Raw genomic sequence first — 17,924 nt, forward strand, 5'->3', positions numbered from 1 at the left:
TGGAATGGCCTTAGCACACCTAACTCCTTTGTTTCATAAACCCATTTTATTGCAACAACCAGTGGAGGCACCTGTGCTGCAAACAATCAGAAAATTAGGGTTCATTAAATCCTTCGGTAAAAGTATTATCTTGCGTTACGGGAGAGAAGTGGTATTAGCGCACGTTATGTGCACTGATGCAGATTCTCCCCCATGTATGACTGCGGAGAAGTGTGTTCAATGACGGGGGCGCTACAGGTATACACTCCTGTCTATATCGGCGCTGCTATCTATAAGATAGCACACGATAACGCAGGGCAATGTACTGACCATTCTGACATCTGCAGCTGTTGATTTTGATAGCTGCAGGTGTTGTTGCTCATTCAACACAGGAGTTTTCACTCCCCTAGTTAGGCAAATGAGATGTTTATACATCTTGGCGCTACTACCTCCTGCATTGCCTCGGTAGAGAGGCGAAGCAGGAAGCATTATACCTGCATGATACGTGCGGGTATAATATATCTCCCCCACCGTTACTTACAGTACACAAATGGCGGTCTATGGATGAAAAAAAAACTCAGTGTGATACCCTTCCAATGCCTTTCCAGACCTATTGTTTATGAGGCTAAAATAATGACGTTTATACCCAATTACAAAATGTCTGTATGGTGATGTAATGGATCATACCATGGCTTTCTACTTTTGTCACAAGTGCTATGTGGTTAAGGTTTAGAACTACTGTACTTGCACTTGGATACATTTGAAATTGTTAGAGCTGCCAATGGATCCTTCTTTGTTACATAACTGACAATGATCCAATTGTGCAGAACCAGGAGATCTGTGTTTTAAGACAAAGAACCACTGAATTCAATTCATGTGTTCTGAAAAGAGCTGGCGATTAGGGAAGATTGAGATTCAGTATTATTTAAATCTGTGAAGGTAAGCAAAGGTTTCTGTTCTAAGCGCCAGAGGTACTGTTACTGAGCTGACTATTAACAAGCTTTTAACAGAACCAATTTATTTTTGGAATCCAGATGAGTATTTCTACTAATTTATAATGACTTCACAAAACTGTATGTTATAGGATAAAGAAAGTCTGCTCAGATGTTTGACATTTCTTATTGGATTTTCCCTTAATTTACCAATAATAGCACATGGAGACTACATATTGCTGTGATAACACTTACTTTCTAATTGTTTTGGGTGTTTCACCAACCAGAAACATTGTTTCACCAAGCTGATGGACTTTTTTCTGCTTGTGCAACAAAGGATAAAGTAACAGGCCTCTGTCTTGCACCACGTCTACTTGCGACAATCCTTCTGCTGTGGTTAGATCACATTCCTAAAATAAGAAACATGTATGCAGTTACACTGATGAAGTTGATTAGTTGCTTTAATTATATATATATATATATATACATGTATTACATTACAAATTCATCCACAAACATAAAGAAAATATGTAACGTTTTAAGAGTAAACCACATGTGATCCAAAATCTCTGTAAACAAAGAACAACCGATAACAATGAAATGCTAAGTAACACCATTTTCATAAAATGTCAGAACATAGTTTACTAACTAAACAAATGCCAGAAGGTCACTATTCACAGATTTTGATGCACTACAAATGTTCCTGGAAATGCTGGGCTGTGATACTTCTTACTACCAAGTATAAAAGAATACAGAGGAGAGACCATGCATTTTGTTGCCTAAGGGGGTATTCAATTACTGGCGAAAATGCGTTTTCATTGTAAAAAGATGCAAAATTACAGCAATTCACTGTAATTTTGTCAAACGCCTATTCAATTGTCCGCAAAAACGTTTTCACAGTAATTTTACCATGAATTTCAATTCACCAACTCTGAGCAGGTGAAAAACTTGGGGAAAATCCCTATTTTCTGTTAAAAATGTCGGGATTTGGTTATGAACCCCTGGGACAAACCCCTGAATGACTAATTAGGCACTTAGACATTTTTAACTATTTTTAATTGCCTGATAATAACATGTCATTTTTGGGGTGAAAAAGTGCAAAATGATGGAAATTGGGGTACAAGGTATGGGACAGGTAAATTTGGGTGCTTTATAAGCGGGACAAGTGTTTTTAGACTTGCAGATGAGAGTAATCGGTCTATTTCCTATTTTTTTTTAAAGTCCCCTAAAACGACCAAAATATATAGTTATACACATTTTTATGAACTCAAAGTTTAATTTTAGCACTTATTTTGCCGGGGGGAAAAAAATGCTTTCTATAATTTTTTTGACATTAAAACAAAAAAATGCATATAGACAGCCATTTGACCCAATTTAAGTACCAGAAATACTTTTATTGTAACCAATAATAAACTTTTATACTGTACGGACAGATTTACCCATTTTTCACTTTTCACTTTCAGCACCAATTGTCGCGGCAATCCCGTGAGCAGGCATATCTGCAAAATGGGACTTTCGCAGCAAAAATGGCAAAAACGGCAATCGCGGTAAATTGACGCGATTTCTGCGCTAGTTGAATACCTCCCTAAGGCTGCATTTAGAACCCTTTTTTTCACATTTCTTACACAAACCAACAAATTTATTTTGCTGATAATCAGATATGAGATAAATATTGACACTTTATTTACAATTTGGCTTACCACCAGAACAGACATCACAATCACAACATACAAAAAGAATATGGACAAATACTATTGACTCAAATGGACGCCTCAGTTTGCTTTATTACAGAGCCATGTTCAAATCTGTAATAATGCAGTGTTCCAGTATAACAAAGACAAGGAGAGCTATGGTAGATTTACCATTGTTAACTCTCTTTCTGCGAGGTACATTGGGTTCCACAGGGAAATATCGGGGGGTAGAGTGCATCTTGATCCAGAGGCACCAACAGGCTAAAGCTTTAGGCTGTCCCAGGATGCATTGGGGCCTACTCTATAACCGCGCCTCCAGGCACTGAGAGCTCAGTTTTGTTAACCAGTCCAATGCAGGAGCAGGTAAGAGAGAAGTTAGATGTTGGTCACACAGAACCCCACATTCTCACGACAGGAGAAGGGACCAGAGGCTAATGCTATACAAACCCATAGAAGCTAGGTGCGTCAGGGCGGGCACCCTGTGGTACCCAATGTACCTTGCAGAAAGAGAGTTACAGATGGAGCCACGCTAGTCGTGGCTCCATCTGTGACTAGGCGCGCCCGTCTGGACGCTGTGAGCATCTCCGTCCGGGCGTGCGCCCAGACAGAGACGCTTACAGTGGAAAGCGGCTCTGTGCACTCCCGGCGTGACTAGGCAGACGGATCGCCTAGTCACGCCGGGAGTGCACGCCTGCGATCGGGAGGGCAAGGATAAGGGAGGCTCCATCTGTAACAATGGTAAGTCTACCATAACTCTCCTTTTCTGCAGCAGTTTACATTGGTTTCCACAGGGAATCAACAGGGTTGTCCTAAAGCAGTTCCTCAAGGGAGGGGACGTGCCTTAGCAGGTATGAGAACGCGGCGCCCAAAGGAAGCATCCTGGGAGGCGGCAGTATCAAAGGCATAGAACCTAAGAAACGTGTTCACAGAGAACTACATAGCCGCGTAGAACATTCCACTCTTGTACAATAGATGATATTCAGTTGGGAGGCTCCTGTCACTCGCTGCTCTGCTCAGTTCAAAGCAGAGCAGCGGTGAATAGACGCTGTGCGCATGCGCACAGCGTCTATTCCAGTGAGGTAAAGGGACTGGGGGCATGGCCAGCAGCTCACAGAGCGCTGGCTGTGCCCACAGTGTGACGGAAATTGAAGGCGTGGCCCACAATCGTGCCATCCACGCCCCTTTTCCAATAGGCCATGCCCCCTTTTCAGCTGAGCCCAGGAGTCCCGACTTCAAAGTTCCAAATGTTGGGAGGTATGCAGTTAGGACTGACTTAAAGTTGGACATAATTATGCAAAAAAAAAAATAAAAAAAAAATACAGAGGCAAAATATACATACTTTAAGAAACTTATAAGAAACCATACTTATAAGTCCATTTACATAGAAGTTATCATCACTAACCATGGGGTAAGTGCAAAAATTGACATCTATAATGTGATGTATTCCAAGATATATGCAAACTTTAATGGAATGCATCTGAAAGTACCATGTTTAACCTGCATGCTTACATCACTAGTCTACTGAATTTGCATGTGAACCTCCCCGAATCTGCAAGATTACTGCAACTAAATAAAAGTTCAAATTATACTTACGCTCAGTGTGACATATTACATGTAAAACATTTTTACATTAAGCTTACAAGCTTTCCAACTCAGGTTCTTAGAGTGTAGCTAATTGAGGTGGTCAAACTATTTTTAAGGTGGAAAAATCTGTCTATTAGCTACTTCAAATTTGCAATATGACTCCATAAAATGGTTAAAGTTGTACTGCAATTTAAATATCCCCACTGTGACAGAATACATCTAGATCAGTGATCTCCAACCCGTAGCTCGCGAGCTACCACTAGCTCGCCGTAGTATTTTCAGTAGCTCACAGAGCGCACGGGCTTGGGCAATCACTGGCACTCGTCCTACCTTCATTTTTAATATGGTACCGGCCGTCAGCCAATCAGAGCTTGTGGACCGGCAGTGGCGGCACCTGATTGGCTTACTTACCGGCACCATATTTTAAATGCCCGCCGCCGCCGGAGACTGTCACCCTCACCGCAGCCGCTCTCTGGACTTCACAGGAGAAGCGCGCACTGCGCTCTCCTCCCCTTCCGTCCCTCATACAGGAGGAGCAGCACCGGCGGCAGAAGAAGAAACCAGCAAGGGTTAGCACTGTATCGGGCACTGTATGGGACACTGCCGGGGGTGGGGTGGGGGGGCATTATTTGTGTATCTGGCACTGCTGAGGGGCATTATTTGTGTATCTGGCACTACGCAAGGGGGGCATTACTTGTAGTTGTGAGGCCACACCCACTTTCGCAGGAACGCATGCGCATTGGGGGGAGGGGGGAGCTCCTTCAGAGGTTTTATTTTCCGAAAGTAACTCACACCCCAATTAAGGTTGGAGACCACTGATCTAGATTTTAAGAAGAATAGGAAATATAAAACCCTGTATTTTTAAAGAATAGCCAACATAACATCAAAATCTGACAACAAGCAAAATGCATATTACAGCTGCCTTGCGCTGTATAATTATAGGTGCAAACCCAATCTTGGGTAGTTACCAGACATGTGATTATTATATGATAATTATATCTGATAACATATAACTAAATACTGCCAGCATAATTATTATGCTCATGTACTCATGTGTGAACCCATCAAATTTTTTTTTTATGAACAAATATTTAATTTAATTCTTCAAAAAAAACCTTAAATATACATAAAAATTTATGTGAATACATCAAACATTACATAAGCTAAACTAGTAACACAGGAAGCAAACAAAACAATAGGCAAATAATTGAATTTTAATTTCAATGACTTATCGTACCAAAAGAACTTTGGAAATATTTGCCAAAATTAGATTAAGAATATTTTTTTTAAATCTGTTAATTTATACAGATTAATGTATTTTATAAACAACTTTTTATGGAGTTCATAACCCTCTAATACTTCTTCAGTCACTGCATTAAATTTTAAATGATGTGAATTTCCTTCCAGTGTACATAAAAAAAAATCTATGAGGAGTTAACTTAGATTGAATAAAATATCATTAATATTTTATTCGGCTTTACTCGTTTCTTGACGGGTGATTAAGTCATTAGTGTTTCCAGCTTCCTTTGACATCACTACAGAAATGCCTTCCAGCTACGTTCTTCCAGCAACATTGCAAGAAATATTTCACTTTTCCTTTAAACCGTGTTAAAAGCAAGTCAGTGTCACCTAACAAAAAGCCAATGGACAGCTTGGTTGACTGAGGAGATCCTAATGGAAAAAACATTCTGTAAAATAATCTTTGAATTTAACATTACACAACTGTATTTCACATTTTGAGTCAAGGATGGCAGGAGGATGACATCCATCAACCTCATATACAATATGTTATGTCAATTTCTCTTCAAGTACTAGGGAGGCTAAGTTTTACTGTGTGTTAATACCAGACACTGACATTTTATTTTCCTATGAACCGATATTGATGATGTAGCTTGAGTTTGTAGACAAGGACAGGAAATTAATTTTGGTATGTAAGAAACTGAAACCCACTAAATATAAAGCATTTTATAGAAAGACTGAAAATTTATGGGGACGGAAAGAAAATGCAATGTAAAGATGTTTGCCTATGCCATTTTATATGGCATACAATTATCTCAAACACGAGGCCTCATTCAACAAATCCCAGACTTCTGGCTCAGCTGTGTCCAAGTGGAGGATTATGCTTTCTTTAGCCCTACCCCATGGCGACTAAGCCCTATTTACCTATCCAATAATTATTATTACTACATAGCTAATTGTTGCATCCACCCAATAGACCCACAAGAGACTATGGGGGTCATTCCGAGTTGATCGCTCGCTGACGATTTTCGCAGCGCAGCGATCAGGTGAAAAAAAAATGGCATTTATGAGCATGCGTATGGTGCTTTGTGGTTGTGCTCAGGTTCTAGCAAAGTTTTCAGTCGCACTGACGGCCGCAAGAAGATTGACAGGAAGGGGGCGTTTCTGGGTGTCAATTGACCGTTTTCAGGGAGTGTTTGCAAAAAGGCAGGCGTGTCTGAAAAAATGCAGGCGTGGCTGGGCGTTCGCTGGGCGGGTGTATGACGTCAAATCCGGACACGAATAGGCTGAAGTGATCGCAAGCGCTGAGTAGGTTCAGAGCTACTCTGAAACTGCACAAACTGTTTTTGCAGAGCTAGGCTGCACATGCGTTCGCACTTCTGGTAAGCTAAAATACACTCCCCAGTGGACGGCGGCATAGCGTTTGCACGGCTGCTAAAAACTTCTAGCGAGCGATCAACTCGGAATGACCCCCTATGCACATTACCAGAAGGGAGTCCCAAGAATTAACCAGAACAGTGATTAAATACAATGTGTGAGATTTATCAAACCTTGTAAAGAAGACAAATGTAGATATTGCGCATACAGTAGCAATCAAATTATAGCTATCACTTTATAAAATGTACAAGGTAACAGATAACTAGAATGTGATTGGATGCTATGGTCAACACCTCCACTTGTTCTCTTTGGAAGATTTGCTAAATATATCACAATGAAACAGAACAGTGATTCCAGAAATAACATTAGTAATAGGACCAATATCTGTCAATATGATCAGTAAGCTTTGCAGACATTCATAATTTACATTATCTGCAGTTTAAGGTCAAACACAGTATGCTATCACGGTACTAAAATTAGTTAAAACATTGTTACATAATTATACCGATATAGCGCTGATTGCTAACTAGGGGAGGTCGCCCAGTGTGTACCTGTCTTACGTATCCATGTTGTCTGCAGGCTATGTCCTTCCTAATAGTTGACCAAGGCTCTGTAGTGACTGGCCAGACCCCTTAAGCATGATCCCATGCCACTGCTTTCCCCGGTCTAACACTGAATGGGTTTGGTAATTCTATTACATGTTAGTTAAGGTATTGAAATACAAATATTAGGTGACAGATGTGATATATTGATATTTATTAAAAGTCCTAAATATTTGCAAGCAATTTTTTTTATCAAAAATATCACCATCCATATTAGGTTATCAAAGTATTGGGGAAGAAAAGAGAAACAGGTTCACTGCTCCTAGATCCCTCGTAGATTGGGGTGACACAAATTAATCCCTGGTGAACCCCTCTTATTTTATTTTTTTGCGGGGGAGGGTGACTGAAAACAGCTCAAGCAGAGGCAATGCCAAGAAGAATTTTTTAATCTCACCCTGTCATAAATCCAGTGAGAGAAGAATCCAGATGAGCAGGTGCTACACTAGTGTACAAGACATAAATCAATAAACGTGGAAACAAGTGTGAGCAGCGCTAGTCAAAAACAACAGGTTAGTAATCACACATTTGCATTCTTGGATTCCAAAATATGTAATATCTCTCAACTGTACGGAACCATGAATGTGTTCAAGATCTATTTGCACAGATAATACCATTCATAAGTTTGGAGTTGTAGAAAAATATTGTTAAAGCATTGAAACACACAAAAACCGTTCTCTTTCAGATAAGAACAAAATCCTTCAGATGGCCTAATTCGCCCAAATAGTGCTTGCTACCCTGTGAAGTACCAAACTTTTTTGAGCGAGATCTCGCCACCACACTTCATGGCAGGTGTTGCAGGAATTCGGCTGGGCGAGATACTTGCTGGCAATTGAAACCCCCCCTCCCCATGTATCTATCAATTTAAAATAATAAATGCAACAGATATAATAAAATAGAACAGAGATTCAATTAAACATATTAACGTTTATTTTAATTAGAGCTGACAATTAGGGTCAGATTAAATTATTACCAGAAGACACTTCCAAAAATTAACCTGAATATTAACTTGTTATCTTTGATTATTATCTGCTGAATTATTTTCTATTTTTAATACATTTATAAAATGTCTTTAATAGAGGTATTTTATTTTGATCACTGTGTATAGAATAATATTGTTAAGTGAATTTCATGACACCATTTAACAGCAAGACCTTAACTTTTATAATAATCTATAGTTTTATTAATTCTGCAGATATTCTATTTCGCTCTATGCATATACAGTACATTTTCGTATATTTACTTATTAATATATTATATTTTAATATAAGTATTTTGTACAATAAATAACTCATAGCAATGCTCACACCTTTTCCCACATGTGTTTCATTTTGAGGCGTTAGTAGTACTCCAATAGCAGCAGCTTTTCAGATGTGCTCATTTGTTTTATTGCTGTTCAGGGTCTTTATTCACATTACCATACATAAAACAATGTCTTGAATTAAGTATAAAAGACAAAGCCCATTTCCTAGACATTCTCAAATGGCCAATGTACAATAGAAACTAATAGATGCAAAATACAATACAAAGCCCACTGCCTGGTCACCCAGTACATACAGAGGCCATTACCCCATACTTGCCTACTCTCCCCCATATACCGTGCCACGCCTTCCGCAATACCGACCTGGCTGCTTCCTCCCGAAGGAGGCAGCAAGAAGGTCGGCAAGTATGCATTACCCAGTGTACATAGATCCCACTATTTGGTGAAAATACAAAGGTAGTGGAGAATAGGGGAGGAAGCTGTACCTCAGACTGACCCTTGCCTTTGCATAACCCCATATATTTTTTTCAAGTTACTGTACATGAGGTCTTCATGTACTTAAAGGCAACAGCTCCCAGCTCTATTATACAACAGAGGGGTAGGCTACATTTGGCCTTCCAACTGAACTACACATTCCAGCATGTCCTCGCACATGTTTAGCATGCCCTAACAACAACAATGTGGCAGGGCATGCTGGATGTGTAGTTTCACAGCAGCTGGAGTAGGGCACGTACATCATATCATATTGACCTATACTGTGAAATAATTTTCAGGGATACAGATGTGTCTTCATACATTAAGCCTCAATATACCATGCAGCGGGAGATGCCTAGCGTGAGTGAGCCACCAAGTCCTGTGCAGCTCTGCTAGTGTCAGGCGTCTTTTTTTTACCAAAAATGCATCTTAGTCACAATGCAATGTGACTAGGATGCTCATGAAGACTGTGCTGATAATGTGAAATGAGAGCTGCGGCTGCTAAATTGTAGAACTTCATATACAGATTCAGAGACTCGGTCGCACACAGATATACAAGTGTCATATCACATTATCAGCACAGTCTCCTGGTGTGTCCTAGTCGCATTGTGTTGCGACAAAGACACATTTTCTACCAAAAAAGACACCCAGCGCTGGCAGAGTCTCACAGGGCCTGGCACACAGAGAGGGGCGTTAATGCAATCCCTGTAGACATTTCTACTAGACTTCCCTTGCCTGACTGACCTTCATACCTCTTGCAAGAGGTTTGGCAGTATACATTGCCTGCTGGTCTTATTTACCAAATTCACACTTGATGTATGGCACTTGTTTAAGGACACTGCTACATCTAATCCAAAACATCTGATTACAAGTTTGTGGCTTTGCTCCATAAAGGCCTAGTACAGCCTACAAGTCCTCTTGCTTTCATCTTGTCCTAGTGGCTGAGTGGCTGTAAACACATTGGCATCTCCTCAAGTACTGATGCCTACCTACTGTTTAACGCTTTAGCTATGTCCTTACTTCTACTTGCCTGGTACACCCTACAAAGACCGATTCTTTCACTTAGGCTTATTACCTTACTCTGGTTTATGTAGTTACATCTTACCCATTGTATGGTGCTGCAGAAACGGTGCATCTTATCAATAAACATTGATGAACTTTTATTATTTACTGAGCTTCAATTATAGTATATTCCAGTGGTTCTCAAACTGTGTGCCGTGGCACCCTGGGGTGCCTCGGGTAACTTGCAGGGGTGCCTTGGATCGGTGATCCAAGACCAATTAAAGTTATTTATGGTCAATATAATAGGCAAAACCAGTGCTGGTGGTTGTCAATCATAAAATATGTGGACAAACAGAAGCAAATCCTGTCCTGCACCACACAACTGAACCTAAGGGTGACATAAAAACACAATTTACTTAATTGAATATTTTTGCTAAATATCTCTATAGGAATCTTTTGGCCTAGGGGTGCCGTGAAAAATCCCACTGGCATATTCCATAACCTTAGGACAATACTGTCCTACATTTTTATATTGTTGGAAATGCTTTCTAAGAAGCACTTTCAAACTGGGAATAGTAACATCTCTAAACAAAGGTACAGTACATGGACAAAAGCATGAGAACACCCTTTCTAATTAGTGTGTTTGGTTATTTCAGCCACCCCCACTGCTAATAGGTGTGTAAAAATCACCCATGCAATCTCTGAAGTAAAATATTGAAGATAAAGTCAAAGGAAAGTGCTGTTAATTTTGAAGTGGAAATGTTTATGAACAAAAACAGCTCAGCAATGAAATAGAAAGCCACACAACCTCAGGACCACTATGTAATATAGAAAACGTGTCTGTCCATAGTTGAAAAACTCGCTACCAAGTTCCAAATTTCCTCTGGAATAAACAACAGTAAAATAACTCTTTGTTAGAAGCTTCATGGGCTAGGTTTCCATGGTTGAGCATCTGCAATCAATCCTCAAAACACCATGCGCAATGCCAAACATTGGAGCGGTGCAATATGCATGCCGCCAATGCACTTCGGAATGGCGAATAAGCATTCTCTTATCCATGTGGTCTGATAGATGTATCTGGGTTTGCAAGAAGCCAGGAGAATGCTTTCTGCTTAAAAAGGAGTACTGTCAACTATGAAGCTTGGTGAAGGAGGAATAATGGTCTGCAGCTGTTTTCATGGTCTGTCCTAAACCAATAATGCTACACATAAAATGACATTCAGTTTTATGCTTTTAAATTAGTGATCAGAGTTAGAAGGCTCTTTTCTGTTCAGTATTATTATGTCCCTGTGAACAAAATGAGGTCATAAAATGCTTTGATAACTTTAGTGTGGTAGAATCTAAATGGCCTGCACAGACCCCAGCTTCAACAGCGAGCACCTTTAGGATGAATTGGAATGCCAACTGTGAGTCAAGCCTTATCAGCCAATGTCACTAATGCGCTTGTGGCTGAGTGAATGCAAATCCTCGCAGCTAAAATCTAATGGAAAGCCTTCCCAAAAGAGTGGACAACACTATAATAGCAAAGGGGCAGCCAAATCCATATTAATGACCATTATTTTGGAATGCAAGTATTCAGAAACCACATGATGGGTGAGATGTTCAGGTCTACACATTTTTCCCATGTAACATATATTGGAAATAAGTAAAAATGGGATGTAGTTCAGGAGACTGCCAGTCACAATACCGACCACTACATCCCGCTCGATCAAAGTGCCGACCAACAGGAACTATTCCAACTCGTGGGTGTCCAAGACACCCAGAGTGGGAATAGAACATGTGGCGAGCACAACGAGCCACCGAACTTGCTAGGGGCTTTATTGCGCCCCCCACCATCTCACAGGATCCCGGATCGGTATTGTGACCGGTGGTTTATAGTTTTAATGCTTAAAAACTTTATATAGTTATTTGTTTTACTTTTTATGACGTCTTTAATTTTTGCAGAGACCTACATAATATTTTATGGCAAGTGTTATTTTTAGATTTAAGTTGTTGCAGTTAATTGCGGTTATTACAATGTACATGCCTGTTGCTGCAGTAGATAACTACAATACCATCGGGTGGCTTGCATCACCCACGAGGACGTGCAAGCCGCCATCCCAGATCCTTGCGAGAGGTCAGGAAATCTCTGTGCATGACGGAGATCCTGGCCTCCTCGCTCCCCCTAAACGGTGGCGACGCACCTCCCTCCGTTTTCACAGAGGCCTCTGTAGTCCCCTCCCCAACCCCAAAGGGCATCAGACTGTAAATCACTGACAGTCTGATGCCATCCTGCATCGCAGGACCTGTTCGCACGCAAACAAAACGGGTCCTGCGCATGCGCAAAGTACCGAACATCTGTACTTTGCACCGTGGGGTGCAGGACCGACCAGACCGGAATGAGGGCCACTGTGCCTACACTAGGGCTAATCACTGATGGTCTATGGATGATGGCAAGTGTTTTTATTGTCAATGGCAAGCCACTTTTGTCTCATCATTGCTGGTGGTAGCCTGATGTTGAGGTGAAGGTCTAAATATGTGTGGCTCAGCCATAGATGGTTTTCTGCCAATAGTTATAAAAAACACCAACTATTATAGTGAAAGGGTCAGGGGCACACAAATCAGTTGAGCGAGTTGCATCATGGATCACCCTTCTGTCCATCTATGATAATGGCTCCCCTGTAGGCTACTTCTACTCCAGGCCGCGTGCCATGCCCATCCCCCTCTGGCTGCACCCCTGAGTGGGGGATGATGATATACTTAAACAATATGAATTCAGTTACATAAAACCATATATCTCTGAATATGTACAGGAAAAAAAAACCTTTAAAAATCACAAAGAATTATATGTTGTAACAGCTTGCAAGACAACCAGTCAAGGCATGTCAATTTTTTTTATATCTTTAATATTTCCTATGTTCATTCACTTTTAAAAAGGACACCAAAGTACTGTACGTGAGGCAACAATGCTTTTGTTTACACATCTGTTCAAATAGAGAAGATGAAAACACATTTATTGGGAGAACATCCAAATCCTATAAACTTAGAAAGTCATTAACTCACTTGTCTCTGCAAGAAAAAAAGAAACCTGAAATTACTGTAAAAACAAGTATTGTAAATACATCAACACAGATGGCATTTGCAACTCAAAGGAACAAAAAAAAGTTTTAATTGCATTTGTGAAAACATGTTAAGAAACTTGCCCTTTTCAATTTAACTGGTCAAAGGATTTTTGCCTGGGAGGTACAAAATGTTACAGTAAATACAATACTGTAGGTTTAATTCTAGTGTATGCCTTAGGCAACCATGAATTATCCTTGAATTGTCTTAAATCAGCATTCTGGGATCCATGCCAATCAGTTACAAGACCTACCACAAACTCACACTGAAACGAGAGTTCATTTAACTGTCTGGTCTGTGTTCTCTGTGAAGAGAGATGTTTCTAATATCTTCATTTTCAAGAGCCGGTTTTATATTGTGCTTTACTTTACATGTTGTTTTACTTTACATATTATGTATTTTTTTTATTGGCTTCAATTTTATCAAAATAGCACACAGAAAACGATGCATATTAATAAATCTAGAAAGCACCACAGAGGCATGGCAAGTGAAAAATGTTCATTGATTTAAAATTGCTATATATCATATGTTGAAGCATGGTGCATCGTCTATCATAATTATTATTTGTTTAACACTTTTTTACATTTATTTTTTATAATGCTTTATTTTGACTGGTCAGTCGCAATAAGAATAAACACAGAACAAAAGTATCCCAGGATCCTGTGGTATCGAAGCCTCCAGACGGGAATTCAGGAGGCTATGAACCAAGTCCCAGAAGGGGACAATATCTGGACAGGTCCACTATATATGGATCATAGTAACCCTGTAGCCACAACTGCACCTTCAATCCAATGAAGAGAACAGGAACATTTTATTAAGTCTCTTAGGAGTATAATACAGTGTACCAGCGAAAATAAATTTTGGATGTACTCTCTTTTATTTTGGTTCCAGTAGAGATTTTGGCTATCCCCAGTCTCATGTCATGCCAAGCCTCATCATCTGGAGGAGGTATGAGGTCCTGCTCCTAAGCAATTTCATGGGGCCTAAAAGAAGGGATGGTGATGTCTAGAAGGAGGGCATAAAGCTGGGAAATCAAGCCATTAGATAAGGGGCGAGGTTTACACAAACTCTCAAACGTGGAAAAGGCAGAGAGAACATAAATTACAAATTTGAAGGAATTCAAAAGGGTTAAGTACCTGGGACGGGGTTTTCTGTTGTAGTTCAGACAGGGATAACCAATAACCTTGGTGGGAAGAATCAGCAGGCAATTTAAACCTACCCGAACCAATTATGGAACCTTGCGGCAGAAGATCCTGGAGGAAACAGGTGATTGTGACAAATAGGGGTAATGAAAAATGTTGGGGAGTTTGAGAGTCCCAGTGTTTGGTATTAAATTTGATAGAGGGAAGCAGTTTGGACGCAGGGGTTGGGTGTGCGGAGAATAGGTCCCACAGGGTGGGTCAAATGTGGGAGATTAACATAGCCTGATCCAGTGTCAAGTCAGGAAGCAAAGCCTGGGGGAGAGTAGGAGCAATAATATGGGAGAAATAGGAGACCAGATTGTAGAGTTTGACATCAGGAAGACCTCTTCCACCTCCTTGAACCGAACTCCCCAGGGTTTGACTGCAATTTGTGGGGTCTGTCATGGTTCTAAATAAAGCGAACAATGGCTTTTTGAATATTACTGAGGAAGAAAGCGGGAACAGCTACGGGGAATGTTATGAACCACAAGTAGTGGTTCATTCCTATTTTATGTTTATAAGTAGTCTTGCAGGCCAGGATTTCCCGTTGCTCTGGTTTAAGAAGATTCTTGTTTGCTGCCAGTGGTGAGTCTGTGTGATTGCAGCTTGTTCCCATGTGTTCAGCCTCACCTGTCTGTTGATTGCACCTCTCAGTTGTGCAGCAGGGCAGCTGCACCTCATAATTAATTAAGACTCTCTGTTATATGCTGGCTCAGTGCAATTCACAGACGCTGGTGATATTTCCAGATTTCCAGGTTTCCTGGGTTCCAGAGTTCTTGAGTTCTGAGCTAGTCCCTGTCAGTTCCTGAGCTCCTGTCTAGCAGTGTCTGTCTAGCTTTGAGTGTCGGTTCCTGTGTCGATTCCAGTGTCTGATCCTGTGTCCTGTCGTGAAGCGTTCCTGTCCAGGAGTCCTGTGGCTTTGTCTGTGCCTGGTCGAATATCTGGCTTCTTGGTGTCCACCGGTCTGTCGTTTGGGATTCTGCCTGTCCTCCAGTTCTGAGAGTCTGTGTCGGCTACATTGGGGGTTCCTGTCCGTTTGCCAGTATTTGTACCGGTTCCGTGAGTAGCGGCTTTGCCGCGTCCGTCGGCTCAGGCCGCAGTATTCTTTGGTTATAATTTGTTTCTGGTGTTTTGCAGAGGGTTCTGCTTGTGCTGTCACCACTGGTACACAACGGTATTGTGTCGGCGAGTGGACAGCATTTCCTTTGTTGTTCTTTTCCTTTGGCGGCGTGCCGCACATATATTTAGGTTTAGGGTTGTTAGTAGCCCCTAGCCTTCTGTTTGTTTTAGCTAGAGGTCCCCTTGTTATTATCCTGTCTCGGTTCATGCCTTGTCTCAATCTAAGACCTGGGGGCATCGGAGTTGGGCAGACCTAATCCGCCCTTCAAACGCGGCTGCCGTGGGCCCAAGAAACCATAGTCACTCAGGCGTGAACGGACCACACAGGTGAAACAACGGAGGTAGGGTGCTAGGGGCTATTTCCACACCACACCTCGTTTCAGCATCACGTTCTGGTGCTCAGGACTCACTACGCAACATCTCCCTTGTTCTGAGCACCAGGAACCTAACAGGGAAGGTCTGAAAAAGATAGAGCCATTTTGGTATAATATTCATCTTGACGGCTATGATCCTACCCAGCCACAAGATAATATGTTGATTTCGGGATGTCAAATCGGTTTGCATTCTGGAGAACAGAGGTGGGAAATGTTCACGAAAGATGGAATCACAGAGGGAGGTTAGGTAAATCCCTAAATACTTGATCTTTTTGGGGTTGTCATTTTAAGTTAAAATTAGTTCTAAGGCTTTCGGCTTCCCGACGGGGAAAATGGCACTGCATGGTTTCCGACTTGGTATAGTTAATCTTATAGCCCAAGACAATGCTATAAGACTAAAGGACAGTAAAAAGGTTAGGGAGAGTCAGGCATAGAATATCATCTGCGAAGAGTGAAATCTTGGGGTTGGTATGGCCCACTTGCACAGCTTGTATATTGGGATGGAATCTAATTCGAGAAGCAAGCAGTTCAATTATAAGGGCAAATATCGAGGGGATAGGGGGCAACCCTGCCATGTGCAATTACATATGCGGACTGGAATAGAAGGTAAACCACTGATAAGGACTGTAGCAGAGGGGGCAGAGAATACTGCCAAGAGACTAGTGAGGAAGTCACTAAAAATACCAAAGGCTTTAAGAGCAGCCTTCATGAAACTCCAGGAGATCCTATCAAATGTTTTTTTCAGCATCTAAGGAGAGTAAGATAGTAGGGCAGGCCTGGCTAATCTGTGGCTCACCAGCCGGTGTGAGACTACACATCCCAGCATGCTCTGTCACAGTTTTTAGCATTCCATAATAGCAAAACTGTGGCAGGACATGTTGGGACTTGTGGTTTCACAACAGCTGGAGACACACGGGTTGCCCAAATCTGTAGTAGGGGATCTCCTGGAGTTAAGATATGAATAAGGTCAATAACAAGTCTGGCATTATTTCTCACCTGGTGACCTGGGATAAACCATACCTGGTCATAATGGATCAGGGAGGGCTCAGGCGGTTCACCAGGATTTTAGCAAATATCTTCATCAAAATATCAAATCTCACTATAAACTGATAGTAGGGAATGGACAACTTGACATTTACAGTGGTTAGCTATCAAGCATCTAGCCATACTGAAATATTGTACAGGAAAGTCATCCATTACTGTCCTAATGGCCTTATTAAACAAAGGGCTAGAGCATGCTGAGGACTACCCAAGAGGAACTATGATCTATATAATGCAATGGGATGATTATAAAGTAGAGTCTACATAATATTACATGAAAAAAATGATGGAAAGGATTATTCGTCCTGCACTGCCGAAAAAAGTGTATAATAAAGTTTCAAAATATATATAAGAACCAACTATATAGTTGGTTCTTATATATATTTTGAAACTTTATTATACACTTTTTTCGGCAGTGCAGGACGAATACTCCTTTCCTGTGTTGAATCTATACTGAGAACTCTCAGTTTCTGTCCTAGCACGCTAATATCTCTGCCTCTATAAGTAATCTGGCCTATTTCTAATTTCCCTTAAACTATTCTGCCTGCCTATTGCTATAAGTGATTCACGACATTATTATTCTACAGAGTTATGTCCAGCTTTAACCTACGTAACGAATTAATTAACAGGAGGAGAACAGAGGATTTAGAAGGGATCTTTTCGGATCCCTCAACTTCAACGGCAACACCCACGGGTTGGGAGGATGATATTTACAAACTTAAATTTCTCAGACAAAAACAGACTAGAGTTTGATTAGCCTCGAGAACTATATTAAACAGAAGATAGTCCCTCGAGGTTTAAGACCCAAGATTTTCCCTACCTATCCTCTGGCCACTGATAATTTGAAAAGGGATTGGGAGACATGTTTACTAAAATGCTCGAATGATCTCATTTTAATTCTGATTAAACATAACAATCTAGTATTGGAGGAAGTTAGTAAAGAGATTGACACCATTGGTAAAAAATTAGAAA

The 17,924-nt window shown here is 40.9% G+C and overlaps 1 protein-coding gene across 2 annotated transcripts in view; it reads right to left on the minus strand.

Moving 5' to 3' along the window:
- The window catches only part of ERCC6L2 (ERCC excision repair 6 like 2), a 377,041-nt gene that overhangs the window by 22,428 nt on the left and 336,689 nt on the right, over nucleotides 1-17,924 (minus strand). For both annotated transcript variants that reach the window (XM_063913746.1, XM_063913745.1), the window contains one exon: nucleotides 1,167-1,321. In XM_063913746.1, the coding sequence (XP_063769816.1) occupies nucleotides 1,167-1,321 (155 nt within the window). The remainder of the gene's footprint in view (nucleotides 1-1,166; nucleotides 1,322-17,924) is intronic.

This window comes from Pseudophryne corroboree, chromosome 1 (assembly GCF_028390025.1).
Source record: "Pseudophryne corroboree isolate aPseCor3 chromosome 1, aPseCor3.hap2, whole genome shotgun sequence".
In the NCBI taxonomy this organism is placed as follows: Eukaryota; Metazoa; Chordata; class Amphibia; order Anura; family Myobatrachidae; genus Pseudophryne; species Pseudophryne corroboree.